The 20,950-nt window shown below is 33.8% G+C and overlaps 1 protein-coding gene across 2 annotated transcripts in view; it reads left to right on the top strand.

Moving 5' to 3' along the window:
• Positions 1-20,950, top strand: part of LOC119072845 (heterogeneous nuclear ribonucleoprotein L) — a 217,161-nt gene that overhangs the window by 149,078 nt on the left and 47,133 nt on the right. For both annotated transcript variants that reach the window (XM_037178157.1, XM_037178158.1), the window contains exon 5: positions 7,641-7,701. In XM_037178157.1, the coding sequence (XP_037034052.1) occupies positions 7,641-7,701 (61 nt within the window). The remainder of the gene's footprint in view (positions 1-7,640; positions 7,702-20,950) is intronic.

Below are 20,950 nucleotides of genomic sequence, written 5' to 3' on the forward strand. Positions count from 1 at the left end.
TTCATTTAGTCTATAACTCGGCTACTTCTTCTAAAGTCGGAGCATTATAAATTTGATCGATTCTACTCATTTAATTCATTTTTAAATAATTGTAGTTTTCGAAGAAATCATTTCGAAAACATTACAGTAAGCTTAGACACGTGCATTTGAACGGATTACCCGCAGGTATACCGCGAGTAAACAGCTCTAATGCGCATGGGTAAGCTTTTATACTGTAACGTTTTCGAAAAGATTTCTTGAAAAACTACAATTATTTAAAAATGAATAGAATCGATCAAATTATAATGCTTCAACTTTAGTTTATGAACTTCCTACTGTTTGACTCGAAATCTTTTACTTCATTTTTTTGAACAAACTCAGTATTTCACGGAAATTGACACATATTTTGAGTTTTCTCGGACTGAGGTTACATCACCACAAACATTAAAATTTTTGCTGACAGCTAACAAATTTTAACACCAAACGATGGTCGTACTTTTTCGAAAAAGGCTTCGAGTCCAAAATTATCATCAAAATAATAATAATTTTGCCCCGAAATGTATAGGCAACAATTTACCCATGTGTAGATTCGTCTTAAGTAAAATAATTACTAAAACAAAACATACTGACAATTTCATAGGTTATTGAATGCAATGACTGTCTTAGCTGGTGACGACCCAGTTGAGCCATAATCCAACAAGAACAATTCCCGATTTGATCTTGCGAGTGCTGGAAATTGATTCAGCCCCGCCTGTTAAACCTCTTGCGAAGCAATCTTAAAAAAGGGAATTTTCGCAATAAGCAGTTTCATAATAATTGGTATAGAACTTGCATGTGCAAAAAGTGAAATAAAATTTATTCGCTTTTCGCGTCCGCGACAAATAATTAATTATAAATGCTGCGGAAGGAAATGCTGTTTTATGTGAGCACTACAACAACGAGTTGAATTTGGATTTGCCGACGCCGGCGGGGGTTATTTAAAATTCAATTTAGTGGTGCATTAAGCATATTTTCAAAACGCCAATATGGGTAGTTGGATGCGAAAATAGTTTATGAAGTGAATATGTAAAGTATAATTAATTTTACGGTTCTTGATTTATGCCAGCGTAGTGTTTGCGCCTGATATACGCTTTTGATAAATCATTAAATCCATTTGATTAATTAAATTTTATCCTATTGAAATGAATTTGGCTGTAATGGATCGGAAATGTTCCGATGCATATATTCTCAATATGCTGAACAATATGTATCGACACACAACACTGTCCCTGTTTTTTTTTATATTTTTAAATAAAGTTTCTATTAAAGGGAAAATTTGCAGAACTTTTTTACAGAAAGAACGAAGGAAAAAAGTTTACGAACATCGTAACATAAAGGTGAAACTTGGAAGACTATTTCCCTCTTGTTCTTTACGTAACGTGATACATTTCCAGCCATCAAAGCGTTTTATTATAGAGAAGCGTACAAGGCATAAAGGTATACCTGGTTATAGTCAATAAACTGATCTATAGTGACAAAGTGACAATTTCGGTATTACCGAAGTGAAACCTGAATATAAAGTAGAAAATCACACACAACCGTATCGTTACGTTTAATCGTAATGCCCTCTACGTGTACGGTTCACTAAGTGGACAATTTCATTTGGGAGTAATTGCGATAAATGGGCTAACACAAAACACAGCCAGCAAGGTATCATATTCAAAACGAATCAAAATAAATGAAATCGAGTTTTTTGTTTGTTTGAATAATATCTTCGAAGGACTTTTTGCTTGAAAAAATCAACGTTGAAACGATTCACTGGCGTTGACTGCTCAAGAAGCGATGGATGCAATTAAATTCTTTACGTAAATTCGAAACAATTTGCGAAACTTTTCTGTGCTCCGCATGAGGAGGCAACTAACTTTTATCTCAGGTATATCGCTTACTCTGTGTCATGTTTTATAAATTCAACGAGAAATGTATCGGACACCAAAAAATGTTTTTTTGCTTGTAACTTTTCCATTTCTGTATAAATAATAACGGCAGAAAAACCATAACCAACAAAAAACGTTTAGCGATTCTTTTTATTCAAGATCTTCGTTTTTTATTTATTTATTCGGTTACTACCGACTAACCTGCATGACGCTTTCCCTTAATAAAATAACAATAACCAAGGGATATAGTCTGAAATGAATCTACCTTTTTTTCCCTACCTAGCATTAAACCATTGCTGGAATCCTGCAACGAATTAAGTTTGTATCATAAATTGTTTTTTTTTTCCTTTTCTCTTTTCTGATTTTTTTTCCTACATATCACGCGGCGGTAGATAAACTTTTGTTATTTATTGCGCTCGGGCATAGTGATGCAGAAATAAAATTCATTTTTATATGAAAAATATTGAATGCTAGGAGTTTTTGATATTAAAGTTTCTGCTCTTACATAAAATTAGTTTATTGGTAAAAATGAACGTAAGTTACCTGTTTAACCACTCTTATCGTTACTTATTAATGGGGTCAAACTATTACTTCGGCATGTGGGCGTTGTTATTGAGAGTAATAACGCCCGAGCCCGATGGCAATGCTAAGAATGAATTCTGTTTGACAACAGTAGTCAACGTAGGATGATGAATCACATAGACTATTTTTGGAGATAAAATTTACCCAAATTTTCTCACATTTTCTTAAATTTTCCACATTATTTACAATTAACAAAATTTTTATGAAAAATTTGGGAAAATGTTTTCTCAAAAGCAGTTCTTGTTGTGTCGCACAACTTGAAATTCGGGAAAAAGTACCAATACCAAAAGCTTATTGAATCTAAGTATTTGATTCGAGTTAACTGGTCTTGGAAAAATATTGCGGAGTTCTCTATTTTCAGACGCATGGTCAAACGAGATTTTCTTTATACGATTTTTTACTGGCGACAGCGGAATCGTTCCAAAACCTTTCGCGTTACATCTTTTTCGCAAATTCCCGTTGTCCAATGTTGAAACTCAGAGCGGACAGCTGAGTATAAAAAGCTGACTCTGGAAGCCATTGAACATGAAAAGCTTCGGAACACGTTTGGTCCCGGCCATTAAAAATTATTGAAAAGCATACGGTACAATCTGATTGTTCAGCGTGTTCAACACACCATAGTGCTGAGTTATTGACATATGAACGAAAATTTTAGCCATTTTCTAATGGATCCAATAAAAACGTCCAGTGAGACTCTTCATTCGGTCTGACAGCTGACTTTTTATTTGAACTATACGTTCGAATGATTTTATTGCAACGGACAGGGTATATTATGCCGCTAGGGACAAAAAGGTGTATTTTTGACTCAGGTGGTGAATATTCATGACAGTGTAGTCAAAAATTGCACCTTTTTGGTCCGATTAACATATACTATTCAGGTCCAGGTAACTCAATTAGTAGAGCAATGGACTCACGCCCCATATGTCAGGGAAACGACTCCTGTGTCAGGCTCAGGCATAGTTAATAGTTTTTCCTAATCGTATAAGGTTAATCCTTTTTGCTCTGGTTTGAATCAATAAATTTGAATTTGAATCGTAAATGATTAGTCTCTGCTATTAGTTAACACTAATGAGCTCTATCGACCGTAATATAGGTGTCTGAGAAAAACCAAGATTCTGAACAAATTTCTCATACAGTGAACGACATCTCAAATGTCTCACTGTCATTTTTTTCAGAGAATGTCATTGTGAATTTGCAATGACACAATAAAATTCTCAGAAAAATTCGACAGTGAGACATTTGAGATGTCGTTCACTGTACAATGTACATCATCACGATCGTGATTCTAAAATAACAGCTACTAGCGACACCTATGTTCTAATAGATCGATCATTCAATTTGCAGTTAACGATTGTAAAATATCTTTAAAATATGGACGTGCATAACAGGTCCATTTAAGGCTTAGTTTAGGTGCTTGGAAAACATCGGTTTTTCCTGCCCATATTATCGTAAATTATTCATATTATCGATTCAGGCTGACCAAAGAGTTATACGTTCCGAACCAAAGTTGACACAAGTGGGACATAAAAGTGGGAGAAATTGTTTTTGTTTTGGCTCTCTATCTGGTAAGAGAATGTGACGTTTTTGGTCCGCCTGAATATAAAAGAAATTCCGAAATTAATTTCAAATATTCTCATGAGATGTTATTGTTGTCGAGCCGGACAGAGTTTTAAGATTTCTTGTCGTGTTTCGAATGTTTGCAAAAGATTCTTTTCAATTTTTATTGAACTCGTTCGGTATTTATTTTTCGGATCATGACATCTGCACAACATTGATAATACGACTTCTACTATAATACAATTCGTATTCCAAAGCATTGTATCAATGCCATCAAAGATACAACAGACCATTTGCAAGAAAATGGAGCTATTAGAATTCGCATTAAAATATCCACTTCCCTTTTCGGATAATCAAAAATAATGACCAAACGATGAAACGCAACTAAAAATCCTATTCATTGAAGTAAGAACTCTCCGCCACTTTATGACCATTTATTATGTCATGTTTGTTGTGCTTCTGTTGTATTTTTTTTAACTGCACAATGAAAATGTATTTTCATATTTTTCCACATTCTCATTCAATAATTTATTGCGCTATCTGATATTTTGTTTTGTTACATTAATATCATGGTCAACCAGCGATGAACATTGGCGCTTCGTTAAAATAAAACGACTGGTGTGTAGTATAACCATATTCACCACCGTCACATTCTGTAAAACTACAATTTATGAATAGATGATGTTTGATGGTTAAATTATTCTTTTCTCTGTCCTGCATAAACTCCAGTGGCATGTGAGTCACAATATATGAATATCATCTCCATTTTGATGTTTCGTATCACATATCGATGTTCCATTTCCATTTTAATAATAATTCAGTTCCCATGTATTCATATGTGTGTGGGATAATATTAAACTGTTCATTTTCATGTCAATAAACGAATAAACCACATGGCAAACACTAGAAAATATGGGAGGCGTTTCTAGTCTAACGTTTTATGTGACAATGGTTACAAAATATAATACACGGCGAGAGCGAAAAGAAGAAGAAAAAAAAGACATCCAAGATACACATAGTCGAATCGAAATAACATAATGTCGGGCACATCGAATCGATACATGTGCCTGCATCTCTATAATAGCCCATTGAAACATATTCCGCTTCCATATCCAATGTCTCTATGTGTATGCACGATCAGATAGTTTTCCATCACACACACGGAAAAGGTCAATTTCAGCCAAATGAAAATTTACTTCCCATATGTAACGTCGCTCCCGATATGTGTGCGATTTTCTAACACTATAAGGGATGGGATATCACAACACCAATATACGACGGCATGTTTGTAAATATATATAGCGGCAATATATGCGGTTGGATATGTCTGTTGTATTTTATACATCCCGATTTCCGTTATTGTGAAATTGAAATTAGTTTTTATGGTCGAAATTGATGAAGTACTTGGATTGGGGATTTTATGGTAGATTAAGTATGTGGGAGAGTTTTGCGTCTCTTGAAATTAAAATGTTTTTTGTTTCTGTTTTAGTTGGGTAAATTAGAGCCATAAGGGTTTTTTAGAGCCATTTTATATAAATTGAAAGTGGTCTGATTACCAAAGTCTTGTTAACATTAGTGGCGAAATTAGTTGTTGCACTCTGTTGAAGATTTTGCGGATTTTGGGATGAACAAAATCAAAGATGTGGAAGTAAGGAGACCTATTGATTAGATAGCGATGACAACTTTGTGGAAAGTGTGTGAACTTTATATTTTTGAACTTGACGCAGTCTAACTTCCAAAAAAAGAAGAAAGAAATTTTTTTGAGACGCGGCAACTATATTAGGCGAGAATTTAAGTTTCTTTCCTTTGGCCTGTATCACCACAAATCCTATTGTATCTTATTCGCGTTTCAAATACGAGCAAAACGAGCTATCACTCGACTATGTAACTTTAAAATTGCCGGAGATACATCGTTTTGAAGTTGGTCATTTTGATAGAAAATGCACCAAATTAACGTTTTCCAAACAATCAAAATCTTTCAACGTACTCTGTATGTTTCTATCGATCTCGGAAACTAGTCAGCCAATCTCCATGAAATTTTGCAGGAACCTCAGGGTGGGCATAAAAATGAAAATGTGATACGCCATTACCCCAGGAAAAACCAGAATTTTGTTTTATTGGCCTCGAAGTGGTTTCAGAGTGTGGTTTTCGAGGGTCGGGAACGCGTTTTCGGCTGTAGCTTAGCTGAATTGAAACCTACAGAGGCGTGCGACCCATCAAATGAAAGGTATTCGTAACACGATTCGAACAAAAAAATAATTAAAAAAATCGTTTGAGCTAGAGTGATTAGAGTGACCAAATTTTGAGCTACTCGAGCGTAGGATGAAAGGACTAATATTTTTTTGGGTTATGAGAGATAGAGAATTACTTTCGTCGGCAAAGTCTCAGAGTTTTACGAGTAGAACAGAGGGGCATATGTGAAAAATGTCGAAAGTTGGAACTGGGTGGGTCAATTATGTTTTTAGAGGTATTTCTTGAATGGTGACAGATAGAGAGTTACTTTCTTCGGCAAAGTCTCAGAGTTTTACGAGTAGAACAGAGGGGCATATGTGAAAAATGTCGAAAGTTGGAAATGGGTGGGTCAATTTAGGTTTTGGAGATATTTCTTGAATGGTGGCAGATAGAGAATTACTTTCGTCAAATTTTCGATTTTCGTCAAATTTTCTGAATTTCGTCAGATTTTGGAATTTCGTCAAATTTTCAAATTTCGTCAAATTTTCGATTTTCGTAAAATTTTTGAATTAAAACAGTAAACTGTTATAAAAAGCAGTGTTGACTACACTTCTAAAACGACTGATATCCCAACAAAAATCTCTTCGAGAAAAGTGTGACGCAGTCTTTGAAATACAATTTCTAAAATGAATGTTGTTGTTGGGATTTTTGACTAACGCAACAATCATTTGTTATTGTCAGCAAAGACAAAAATAAGCGGTGACATACGGTTAATGTGGTTTTCTTTATAGTAAAATTAATGTTAAATCAAATGAAGTACAAGATTTATTATTTAAACAAAAGAGATAACAGATGTTACTCGACGCAGTATTTTACATTTGAAATTATTTCATGCTGTCAAAGTTTGTTTTGATTTGTTGAGTAAAACCCAAGGTCCCAAGGTAACACAATCATTCATTTTCCATCATTTCTCCCATACAATCTACTTTAATGTTTATTTCACTTACAATTTCTTGAAGGGTGAGGCTTCTTACCCCAAGATATTTTAGGATTGGAATTAATACTTCAAATACTATGTCAATAGTTTCTATGTCAAGATTTTCTACCTCATGAGCTACTACCCTAAAAGTTAAGCACAATAATCTTGGCTGTTACGTTTTTTTGATATGTTTTTCTTCTTTGATAGTTAAGATAAATTAGAAGTCCTTGAGCAAAGCGACTGCTCAAGATGCAGAAATTCTAAAGAGTTTCTAATCCTACAGTTATTAATCTGACACGATGAAATTGCAAATTTTATTTGCTCCACTTTCTTACACCACTACAATGGGTTTATTGACAGCATAAGACTTGAATTGTGTACAGGAAAAGCAAATATCTTTGTCCATTTTTAATATCTCTTGTTTTTAATATTTCATATTTTTTTCTTTCCATTTTCAGCCAGAGAAATTAAATGTCTATAAAAATGACAGTGACAACAGCTGGGACTATACACTAATTGGTAAGAAGAAATTTATTTTCCCATTTTTTTTTGTTCTTTTCTTTAATCTTATGTCGATTATATTGAATCGATGTTACAACAATAACAACAACAACAATCAACACTGTATTACTCTCATAGAAATAAAAGATATACAACAAAATTATATATATACGACGAACACATTATTAGCCAAAAAAAACGGACATAGATTAATATATAAATGAATGTTCATCAAAATGTATATCATTATTTAAAGCGATTTTTTCTTCACTATTTTCAAAAGGGATTAAATGGACAACATCGTTCTGATTTAATGAAAATTTGAAAACTTTTTTATTTACAGTGAGATTCAGCAAGAAGGTTACACTTTTATGTTTTGCTTTTATCAGCTGATCCATTCTTTGTTTTCATATATCCGGTGGTTGTGTACTATGTAAACGTACTTTTCTCTTTACACGTACGATTAAATGAGGACATGTGCCTATAACACTGATGTATGAAACAGAACAAGCGAGCACGTGAAGCTGAAACGAAAAATTGTAACCGTACTGTTGAATCTCACTGTACTCCAAACATTTACGTTAATTTCAATCGAAATAAAAATGAAAATTTTTGAGCGAAAAATCGTTTGTTTTTTCTATAATAATACACATTTCATCTGTAGTTTGATTGAGGGAATTAAGTTCGTTTCTATCATTTTTTTAAAGCTTTTAATGGAATTGAATGGAGGGTTGCTGACTTATCATTAAATCATATTTTGAATGATTATAAATTCTGATTTACTTTGACACAAAGAGGATTTAGGTCATTGATAGGTTGGTAACCCTCGCTTTTGAGCTAAATGAATTTTCAAATTATTATTTCTGTTTGACTATAAAAACCAACATTAAATCCTTCATTCAAGTAAATTTAGTTCTTAGTTTTACGAGAGAGAAATTTTTTTAGATTAATATGTTTTTAAAAGAAATATATAAAATACATCGCAAACGATACGAAACGCCATCTATATATATATACCTGAAGCACACAGACAAACAACAGTTATCTCTATCATTGCATGCATATCAAATTAAAACTTCTCAATTAAGAAATTTCTATATCAAAAGAATCTATCAAATGTTTGCTCAAACAATGAAATTATAGAAATAAAAGTCAACATTTGATTTACACCGCTTTTCGAGAAGAGATTTTTATTTTTTTCCTTTTTAAATAAAGTTTAATTTAAAACGGGAAAATTTCACTTTAAATTGATAAAAAGTGGTTAGGTTAAATTCTACACAACTTCAAGCTCGCATCGTTTTTTTTTTATTATTTTCCACTCGGATAAACTGCATTAATTGCAAAAGTTTATTGTAGTTCTCAAAAATTTAGAATGTTCATCTGCCTGTGTAAAGTAAACAGATGGGGGAAATGTTAAATTTACTATCGCAGTCATTAAATGCAAATTGTTGCAATTAGTTTACAAGTAAAGTTAGGTTATTTTACTGTAGGGGTTTGACTCAGTTCGTATTTTTTTAGCATTTAAAAAATGTCCGAACCAGAGTCATTCCAATCTTGTTCATTTATTTAAATGCTGAAAAAAGTTGCTTTTACTTTTCATATTTGATATTAACTGCAGTTGAAATGACTAATATTTTTTTTAACATTTCAAGGGTTTATAGAAGGACGTATTTTTGAGGACTTAACACGTAGGGGATAATGCTCGAGCAGGCACTTTAGGCACACCGGAAAGTGCTAAGGGGGTCGAGGAATACCTCCAAATAAATTTCTAAAAATCAAAAGTCAAATTTTTGATTTTTTTGAAATTTATTTGGAGGTATTCCTCGACTCCCTTAGCACTTTCCGGTGTGCCTAAAGTTGGCAAGTCACAATAACCGGCAACGTGTCAATATTTGTTGAATTATTCGTTCGAATTGAAAATTTCAAACAATTTAACTGCGAAAGTAGACCCTGGTTGAGTACCCCGACTATATAAAACCAATAGAAATAAGGCCTGCAAGCAAAACGGTGAAGCTTTTACTTCATCTGTATGATATCGAATCTATTACTTCTTTGGATCTAAGTGTTTTAAACAGGCAGCCACAGAATCTACTACTTCATAAGTTCATCGTATATTTTTATATATAAAAGCATAAGCGTTTCATTTATTTTTGCCAATGTTATCGTCAACAGATGGGATAATATTTTATTATTATTGCTTTTGAAAGATACAAAATTGCGAAACATTCCTCTTTAATGTAGACCTATGGAAACACTCAACAAATCAACCAAACCAATGACTTGTAAATTCCATTTTCAAAACCAAAATTCCGACATTTCAATTAATCAAATGATTTTTTTTTGAGAAAATAAATCAACTTATACAACGATCTATTTTCAATTTGATATAAACAAATATATCTTGAGAAAGAAACTATTTTTCGAAAATTAATTGCAAGTATTCGATCTGATTCGCAGCAAGTACCACATCTAAATAAACACCATACCTTAAATGTCTATTGAAATTAAAATAAATTAAATTGCTGAACGAGATTTGTATTCGAAAAAAAAATTACTTCAGTTAGTGAATAAAAAGTATCATTTTCCGACTCTTAATCTCTAATGTTAAACTATATAACAACAACAACAACAAAAAAGTTATTCCCATGCAGAGAAAGGTTTCATTCTCACCATTTTAAATAAACGCAAAAAAGATTAAACCAAAACAACAAATCAATGAAAATAATTACCCGCTATCACACACTGCCTCTATATTATTATTTCAGAAGCGAAAAAATCGCAATATAACGCGTGAATATAAGAATTCAATCAGAATAATAAACAGACTTACGCATCATGTGATTTGATTACATAAATATAACATTTTGAAGGCATTGAATGATTTAATAAATTACGGAATCAAGAGCTATTCGGTAGTTTATCGATCGTTTGATGATTGAAATTTTAACGCACAAGTTTAATTACATTGTGCTTCAATCGGGAATTATATTTTTGGGAAAACGTTACAGTGAACGACATCTCAAATGTCTCACTGTCAAATTTTTCTGAGAATTTTATTGTGTCATTGCAAATTCACAATGACATTCTCTGAAAAAAATGACAGTGAGACATTTGAGATGTCGTTGACTGTACATCTCAAACGTTTCGCAATTTTAATATGACAGTCAAGTACGAGTGTTGTATTAGAACAAAGGAAGTAAGAAGACAGTACTTGTCTTTCATGGCAAAACCTGATTGTGTGGTAGCAAAACCACAATCCCTCATGTTATAGCATATTTGGCGATGAAGCGAATATGAAGGCTTTGACTTTATTTTGCTTATGATTCACTAGAGATGAACATGAAAAATTGTATGACTAGTTTCTCTGTCGCCATGGCCTAATAAGATTTGTTTTTTTTTTAAATCTTTTAAGAATCAGCATTTTTAAAACAGTGGCACCCATGTGCCTAAGTTTCCCAATTTGTTCACTTTACACTTGGTTCCAGTTCCACGAAGAATATTCACAGATAAGTTTTCAGTGTTGAAAATGTTACATGCAAACCGTAGAATTGTGGAACAAAATCAAATAGAAAATCACCAGAACTCCCACAACGACTAATATTACGATCTGTTATGTTAAAACTCCCATTTCGAGTTGTTCTATAGGTATGTTACAACTCAATTACCAATTACTATCCCGATGGTGTGTAGGCTAAGAGCCTAGTCGGATTAAATCTCATAAAATATTACCCCCAGAAACGGTCTCATAATTTATTTGATGAATCATACTAACGATTCGAAAGGTTTTCCGAATTATATTGTTTTGACTACTTCCATTAACTGCTCCCACATCACAACATCGTATTATTTTCAATTTTATGTTTAACCATTCGAAAAGGTAGAAAAGGTGAACGAACATAGTCATCTTACGGTCTTAGACCAGAAGGAAAAACGAACATTTCGAATCGTTTTTCGTATGAGCTCTAAAGTTTTATTTACTGGCACTAAAAGGAGCGAATCATTATTTATTTTCGGTCGGATACTTAGTTTCCATAGAGGTGAACGACCCTTATACCGTAGAGAGTGTGGCTTAGAAATAATAAAAATAAACAAAAAAATAATTGTCGAGTCATCTAGCTTTGTATACACCTTTAGAATACAGATTGTATCCACCATACATTTTAGCGGTGTGTCACTTCCTTAGAAATGCCTAACCACTTCGCAATTTTGTGGCTAAAGATAACATTGTTGATTTACATTATACAACCAGTAAAAACTGCAAATTAAATCGCATTTTGATAAGCTATACAACGACATCCAGCATGAAAACCACATAGAGGAAAATAAATTCAGAGAAAACACACAACTAACCAAAATGTAAAAAAAATAATGAAAAAAAACTCAATCCAACTACCTCATATACTAAAAATGCAAGGAGAGAACAAAATTATATCACAAACAACAGTTTTAGTAATATTGGATAAAAATGCATTTACCAAATCATGGAAATATATGTAAAACAGCACAACAACATAAAACCTCCCAGTACAAAGAGAAATACCTTCCAACAAATACATTTTTTTTAAAAATAAGATGCAAATCTTATGAAAAAACTTCTATTGAAAAACTGAGAAAAATGCAGTGCTTGTTTGTCTGTGTGCAGGGTTTTCGTGCGGCACAATACTCGGTGAGAGAGATGTTGGCTTTTGGATGAATAATAAATCGGTTTGCTGTTGCCCATCATAACCAAATACACGCCGTTTCATCTGAATTAATTGTGCGAAAATTTGATTTGAAACTGGTCCGTTGAGACACACGGAATGATTGAATTGAATTTTGTCATGTGGAACCATATTGAATTAAAATCCGAGAAAAAAAAAAGTTAACTGTGTACACCACATGACCGTAATGATCGTGCACGACGGCGGCACAAAAAATAAACACATAACGGCCGAGCACAGAGTGATCAATCATCTGCTGCTGAAATCGACCCCCACAATGCCTTAAAAAATTATTTATCCGATAGACGTTTCTGGTAAGTTTGTTTTGTATTTTATATATTTTTTAAGTTGGAACTGTAATTCTAATCGGTAGAAGCAAGTTTACATTATTTATGCGTATAACCTTAAGTTTAATTTTAAGTTAAAGACCTCGAAAACGGTAAGAGTTAAAGAACTCACACAAAACCAGTTCAATCTTCTAAAACCCTTTCTTCGGTCTTTTAAAGCATATTTAATCGTTTGATGTTAAATCTTGTACTTTATTATTTTTAACATAATTTTTCCTATGTAAGAAATACCTTGCCCATCGATTATTTTTACCATCTTTGACTATATCAGGTTCCTCCTCATTTTGACACTGTTCATATTCCCTATGGCATGGCACTACTTACAACGAACGTAATATTTCTTGTGGTCACCAGTTATACTTTAACTCACATAAAATTATGAATTACAATCTACCAACAAGATTAAATATTAAACAGTCATCAAAACGTATTGTTATTAATTGCGATAATTACTGAATCTCTTACTTCTTTTGTTCAAAGTATTAGTTTACATTTTCTACGAAATCTTTTACTTCATTCGTTTTAACAGACACTTCATTGTAATACTAAACTAATCGAATAAAATTACTTCCATTTGACATTGTTGCCGATAACAAATGATTAATATTAGGAGTTACTAAATCGTATCTAGATGCAACTCTCCCAGTTCACATGTCATATTGTCGTCATCGCAAGTTATTCACATCTCTTTGAGTTTTTGTATTATTCTTTTGACTGATTAATTGAGCTAATTACGTGAAATAATATTGGTCAATCATCACGGCTTTTAGTGGATGTCCACATATTCAAATGATATCACAGAAGTCCTTTGATCCTTCAAAATTTCGATTGGACAAATGACAAAAATATTTTAGCTTTTGATCTATTGCTACCGTATAATTGTAGGCATCTATTGCCGGTCAATTACTTTAATCATCGGGTTTTATGTGAATCAATTTCCCACTGCAATCAACAGTTGATGCGTTAGTAGATCTTGATAATTTTATTGTGGCTTGTCTGCCAAACATGTTTGGTTTATAATTATTGTTGAACAGAAATGGTGCTGTCATTGTTGGTGTAATTATTAAATTTGTTTGTTTTACCTTGACTCATTGTTTCTCTCAAACAACGAGAAAGGTATGATTGTGTCTGCCTCACAAAGTCATATTTTCAGTATTAGTAATCTCCTCTTTCCGAAAAATTAAACAATTTATCCGAAACGGAATATGTGACCGAAAGTCAAGTCAAATAAATTATAAGAAAACATAGGATAACCATTCGATAAACGGCACTCACCCACTCTCATCACCGTGTAATTAATGTTCTTCTCGCATACGTGCACTAAAGCCACTTTTTTTCTTTTGCCAAAACGAATATATAGATACAGAAGACCCAACAAACCATAAAAGAGATAACGCCGTTGAGCAGATAAGATTGAAATAATGTCACGAAATGATTTAGGTAGTTTGATTGAAATAATCTTTTAATAGTATCCCAATAACACCCCATAAAAATGCTCTAACCGCATATTGAATTAAATTCAGGTTGAGTGCGTTTGGAGAGGGTTTCTGAACTAACCGTTATCAATTCGGTCGACAACAAATCCAAATTTGTGGCTTTAAAGGCTGTTTCCGTCTATTGGCTGGATGATAGTATGGTCGAACTGAAATGGTACGTTAGATTTTGACAGTGAATGTTGGGTTACATTGGGTTAATGCTCTTCAGTATATGGGGTGCGGTGAAGAGGTGTTACATTAACAAGTCCAACGTTTATAGAAAATCAGTCTGAGCTTAGGGAGATTTAAATTTCTGTACACGTAACCTGAAAATATCAATCACAACGATATTTGGGTATTTAAAAGGGGATCATGCAATGCGCAATTTTAATTGTAGTGTCACGGCAAATAAAAGGTTCAGCTGGGTGGGTGTCTTTTTGTGTATTCTATGTGTCGATAAAACACCACCAATTCTGAAGTAATACCAATGGAGGTATATCGTTCAATCAGTATCACTTTTACATAAGCTTTAACTCGCTTGAAGAAGTATAGTGTTTGTAATTCATTTCATTTCATGTTTTATTTAATTTAGCTTCATCGACAGGTAGTACTGAGAGAACATTTTCACATATTTTCCAGAATTTTCGCGAATTTTCTCCATTTTCCCACAATTTTCCAAAAAATATTTTTTTTGGGAAATCACAGTTGGAACCAGTGAAATTTCAGCATGAATTTGCTTCAGTTGTTTGTCAGCTGATCCACGCAAACAATCAACTGGTCATATGTCTTTGTCCTTATACTGTTTTACCACTACCAAGGGCGTGTAGCTGAATCGTATAAGCAAGTATAAAGAGTTGTCTGTATTTGTGGATCAGCTGAAAAACAGCTGAAGCAAATTTCACTGCCTCGACCGTAAGGAAAATCTAGGAAAATAGAAAAGAAATCTTTTCCCAAAAATAGTCCGATGACCAAAAAATCAAGAGTTGAATTGCGACCAGTCTCCACTTATAAATTTAAATCGAAAAATAATTTATACTTTACACGGACGAAACCGATTTCCTGATTATATCGCGACGAGAAAGAGCTCCTCGAAAGAAATCATGTGAAAATTGCCGCTATAAAATTGGCTCGGCATACAGTTAAATATTGATACAAAATCGAAACCCATTTTTAATCCAATTTCAAATATTTGACGAACAGAAAATACACCAACCAACCCATCGAAACATTTCCATCATTTTTATTTAATACAAAATCCTATTTATTCGTTTAAAAATTTTCAATATTCATAAATTTCAATCCTGCATTACACAATAGCATCAAATACAAAAAGGATATTAAATTCGATAATATGGTGGCGATACTTAAAAAAAAAAACACATACACCAAACAACGTGCCACATTCTCCACATTATATAGCGCACGGTGCTATATACACTTTTCATTCGATTTTATTTGGCCGCTTATACACACACACTTATTGTGATCGTTATTGTTGGAAAATTATTTCAGAAAAATTTGCCAGGGAACGCAAAAAAAATTTGTTGTACAAATATTTATTTATTTTTTTGTACCGTCATGTATATTATTTATGAGTGGGGGGTGGGGTATGTGTGTGTGTTGAAAGAGAGCAAGTAAAAGCTAAACCATGGGAAATACTTCTACCAACCCGTAGGAGGGATTCTTTTGAAAAGCCGCCTACCAAAATCGGACCCATTTCGCCTGGGATTGATATATACATGGTTTGAAAGGTCTTTGCCAGTAGACCTCAAAACAGGCCTCACACGGTCTCTAGCCACACCTGGTTGCTGGTGGAAGATCTCCGAAATTGGAAAAATAGTGATTTTTATCCGAATTTTTTAGCCGTTATAAACGATCGTCCCGGGCGAGAGTGGGCTCGTTGGAAAGCTGAGTTCAAGTAGTTTCGGGTCATGCCTAGTTTAATTTAATTCATTGATATATGTTTGCAGAAATCTCCAAGAAAAATTTTCAAAATCTGTGTGAACTTTAGACAGGTCTGGGCTGGTACTGATGACGCTTAATGGGAACCTAACATGCTAGTCGTAACATACATTGTCTAAGCTTTTCATTGATACCCCATTTGCAGTGCTGGTGATTGCCGACATAACAGAATTTTATGTTAGCACAACCGCTACTCGTAAAACTCGCCAGCAATCACCAGCACTGCAAATGGGGTATCAATGGAAAGCTTAGACAATGTATGTTACGACTAGCATGTTAGGTTCCCATTAAGCGTCATCAGTACCAGCCCAGACCTGTCTAAAGTTCACACAGATTTTGAAAATTTTTCTTGCAGATTTCTGCAAACATATATCAATGAATTAAATTAAGCTAGGCATGACCCGAAACTACTTGAACTCAGCTTTCCAACGAGCCCACTCTCGCCCGGGACGATCGTTTATGACGGCCAAAAAATTCGGATAAAAATCACCATTTTACCAACTTCGGAGATGTTCAACCAGCAACCAGGTGTGGCTAGAGACCGTGTGAGGCCTGTTTTGAGGTCTACTGGCAAAGACCTTTCAAACCATGTATATATCAATCCCAGGCGAAATGGGTCCGATTTTGGTAGGCGGCTTTTCAAAAGAATCCCTCTAGGAGTGTTGTGTCTGCGAATATCTCTGGTGTTATGTGTAGTAGTAGTACGTACATTTATATAAATTTGTTAGGCATACAACATTGTTCGGATAAAAAGAATGGCAAAGGATGATTTTCATTTTCTTGTTCATACATTCGATGTTGGGTATGCGAAATATCAAAAAAGATTTAAATGGAAATTTGATAACCAGCAACTTTAATGTTTAAGCAAAAGGTCGTGAAAAATGTGTAATATGAATCCAAGTACTTTATGATTAAACATGCGTGATTTAAGGCTTTGCTCATTGTTTACTTTGCGTGTACGGAACGTATTTTATTTTGATTAAATTTGAGCGATTTTCAAGTACTTTAAAAAACCTATTAATTAACCTGAATGGTAGCTATGTTACGTTGAAAAACGGTTATACGGTTATGGTATTAAACGTTTAGGCTTCATCAATAATGAAGCACAGCTTTTTATTGGAAAATCTATTTTATGTCTTCTATATGAATTTTCCTACTCTAAATCGGGTAGCATGAGTCACAGGCGCTGACTTTAGATTTGCTCATAGGGGGCGAAAAGGATAAAAAATGTTGGAAATCCTTAGGAATTTGAAGAGTTTTGCGCTTAAATTTAATTTGTTCGTGTAGACCTCACTAACAGCCTTTTTCGGCCAATAACAAGTGCAGTCTGGACCACTGGCTTAACGAGACTTCCGAACCACGGTTCGAGCCCAGATCATTTTGGTGAAAGGCTTGTCATCCTGTCCAAAGTGTTAGTAATTTTACTTTTATTAAAAGTCTTGCTTTGAGACTTTGTGTCAATTGTGGCATGTACTGTTAGTTGGTTGTTTATTATTGACTGAGTCATTTACATAAGGTTTACAGAACAATTCATTTAATTGAAATTAAAATTCTACAAAACGCCTCCAACACTTATTCAAGTCGAATCTTTTACTTGCCAGTCCAAGAGATGTACAAATTATCTTCGCTGGAACTCACAGAAAGACAGCTATTTAGGGCATGTAAATTGCAACATACTTTATTAGAATGCCGATTTCCACACAATAACAGCGTATTTACAGGTCAAAATCCAGGCACCGTTCACACTTCGCTCGAGAATTCGATTACTCGACAAAGCTCAACATAGACCTCGATCTTAATTTATTAATACTTTTATGTATTACATCAGGAAGGAAGCAGTTCCAAAATGTTTGTGATACTATTTCCTCAACAGAGCAAGCATTATACAGTTAGAGGCAGTGAAATTTCAGCATGAACTTGCTTCAGCTGTTTTTACGTACAATCAAACCTGTTTACGGTTGGAATTGGTACACGCACGCGCGTTGTAATGGTAAAACCGCATAAAGACGTATAAACAGTTTTGATTGTTTGTGTGAATCAGCTGAAAAACAGTTGAAGCAAATTCATATTAAAGGACTAACACTAAATCTGCTACTTCATTAGTTTTAACGAAAGATTTACTTTGTGAAGAATCTGACGAAACAAATAAGAAACCTCTACGATATATTGATGTTAATCAAGCAAAATTTTCATGCAAATAGTCTTGTCTCTCAATATGACTAAAGGTACATGTTGAGTTTATTGCTCAGAGTGGTTTCGAGGTTGAAATCGTAAATATTTTCTTGGCTGTAGGCACATGTTTTTTTAATGTTGTGAACTTATCGTTCTGAACGGGAAACTGTTTTATCTCACGCATAAATATGTTCAACATTCAAATAGCACCATCAGCAACGCGAGCATTATTATTTACTTCCATTATTCTTTCCTACAGTAAATCATTTAAATGAGGCTCTCAATGTCAGGAAAATGAAAAAAAAAATCGTGAAAAAGATAACAACTCAAGTGATCAACACACAAATCCACCCGAGTTTTCAAGCGTTTAGTTACCTCACTCTTTTTCGTTGTGTGTACACAGTGTGTATAAACTTACACCTTCCTGTACGAAATATTGCGCAATGTTATATCATTATCCACCTCTAAGTAAAATATATGGTGATGAACATCCTGTCAGCTATCATCATCGTGTTCTATTTAATTTATTGCTTTGTTGAATCCAAGGAAAAAAAGATAGAATTTTTAAGTGAACACCAAATCATCGTAGATGACATTTTCCTACTAAAATACTATCCCAACCAAGTTATAGCTGACACAATCAAAGGAAAATTATTGCAAAGAATAAATATTGTTGAGAGATGGAAGAAAATTACTTACGGATTCTATGATTTACGTTTGGTCGTTTTCTTGCAATGAATCATCACTAATGTCGATTTTCGTTCTGCAATATTTCCCTTTCACTTCAATTCTATTATGTTCCTTGGAATGAATAATGGCCTTTTGGTTTAATGGCCAATGTCGTTATGAATAAACCATTGAATTCCGATGATAATATGTCCTAGTCTAACAGTTGTTCCTTTCGAGAACGGGATACACGGTGAATGTCTTAACGATTGTATACCATGACACGTAGTCGACACAGTTGAAGACTGACGTGAAAATGTGAAATGAAGGATGTGAAATGTATGGTTTTGTTGGAGCTACGAATTAGATTATTCACTTAAAACTTTCAGTTATAAATTGTCTTATCGTTGTACCATCACTGGTGTTCGACAGTGATTCCTATATTTTGTACGTTTCACTTTGAACTGAAAACGTAGTTCAGGAAATCTCTAGACTCTCGTCGCTACATACATCTTCTTATTGTATTTCCGGATTTATTTCAATATCCGATTCCCATCGTCTAACGATGGTTCAGATTTGCTCTAAATTGATTTGTGTAAACTTCAAACGACAGACATTTTACCTAACTCAACTTACCTACAATGACAAACAGTTAATCCGCTTTTATATACAGACCCCATTGTAATATATGCGCGCTACATTGCATTCTGTAAAATGCTGCTCGATTTCACTGCCATGCAACTTTGAAATCAAAGTTACACCGAACAAAAACTGTTTGTCTTTCGATTTATTTTAAATCTTTCTGTCTTTACACAGTTTTAGCAAAGTTTATATTTCGTAATTCAAATTCAAATTATCCATGGAAAACAATACTCGTTTTAATTGAATCTGTTAAAATGACAGACAAGCGAGACAAGCGAGATTGAGAGCACTGTACCCCATAATGTACTGCTAAATCGTCATTGTGCAAACTATTTCGTTCAGTATGCAAAAATAAAATCACATGCAAATTCATGAAACGGAAATTTTTCATTCATCTAGATGCATTTAGATTTGAAGCAGCTAAACGACAGTATGACATTGCATGACACTAATCTTTCCTTTATAACGTTTCGTGTGATAGACAAAACATTTTCCGACTGTTTGTTTATTATGATTGTGGCGGTAGCATAGAATAAATAATTGGAATTTCCGAGTAAAATTCACCTGTCACTGCAGTAAACAAATAAAAATTTTAATGTACCCGTCCACATAGTGACTACGATTCAGATCTTTGAACAGTTTCAAGTCGGACAAATTCCCGGAAGTGTATCTGACAAAGCTTTCGGACTGAAACAAGATCTGCAACTGTAAAAAAATGGCGTATCGAGGGGTGAAAGTTTAGGTCTCGCTTCGCTCGTATCGGCTAACTCACATCTAGTGTACAAAACAACACCATTTATCAACTAATTAACAAAATAGCTATTTAGCATTCGTGAGGACCACTCTATTATATGGGACGCAACTCACTCTTCTAATACTCCATTTTCACTTCCAGAAACGAACAGCTTATCGGAATATTTGTCTTTTTTCTTCTTTTGTTTTAAGTATCACCTACAGTCAATGCCAACCGAATTCGTGTCTACATTTGTTTCAGCTGTTTTACCAGGTGGTCCAATCATAATATCGCATAGCTTGTACTTATACGGATTTACTACTACTTACCCCTCTCGTTCGTGTGCTTATGAAACCCGTTCGTATAACGATGCACAAGCAATGTATTTGTATGAGTAGACCAGCTTGTTAAACATCTGAAGCCAACTTAGTCACAAATTGGGTTGACATTAACTGTAGGGTTTGATTGAAAATCTTTTACTTCAATTGTTTAAATCCTTAAATATGTAGAGCTCGCCTGAATTCCTGAAAATTTATTCGTGAGTGTAAACTAAGCGTTAGTCCCAGACCC

This window comes from Bradysia coprophila (genome assembly GCF_014529535.1).
Source record: "Bradysia coprophila strain Holo2 chromosome IV unlocalized genomic scaffold, BU_Bcop_v1 contig_84, whole genome shotgun sequence".
Taxonomy (NCBI): domain Eukaryota; kingdom Metazoa; phylum Arthropoda; class Insecta; order Diptera; family Sciaridae; genus Bradysia; species Bradysia coprophila.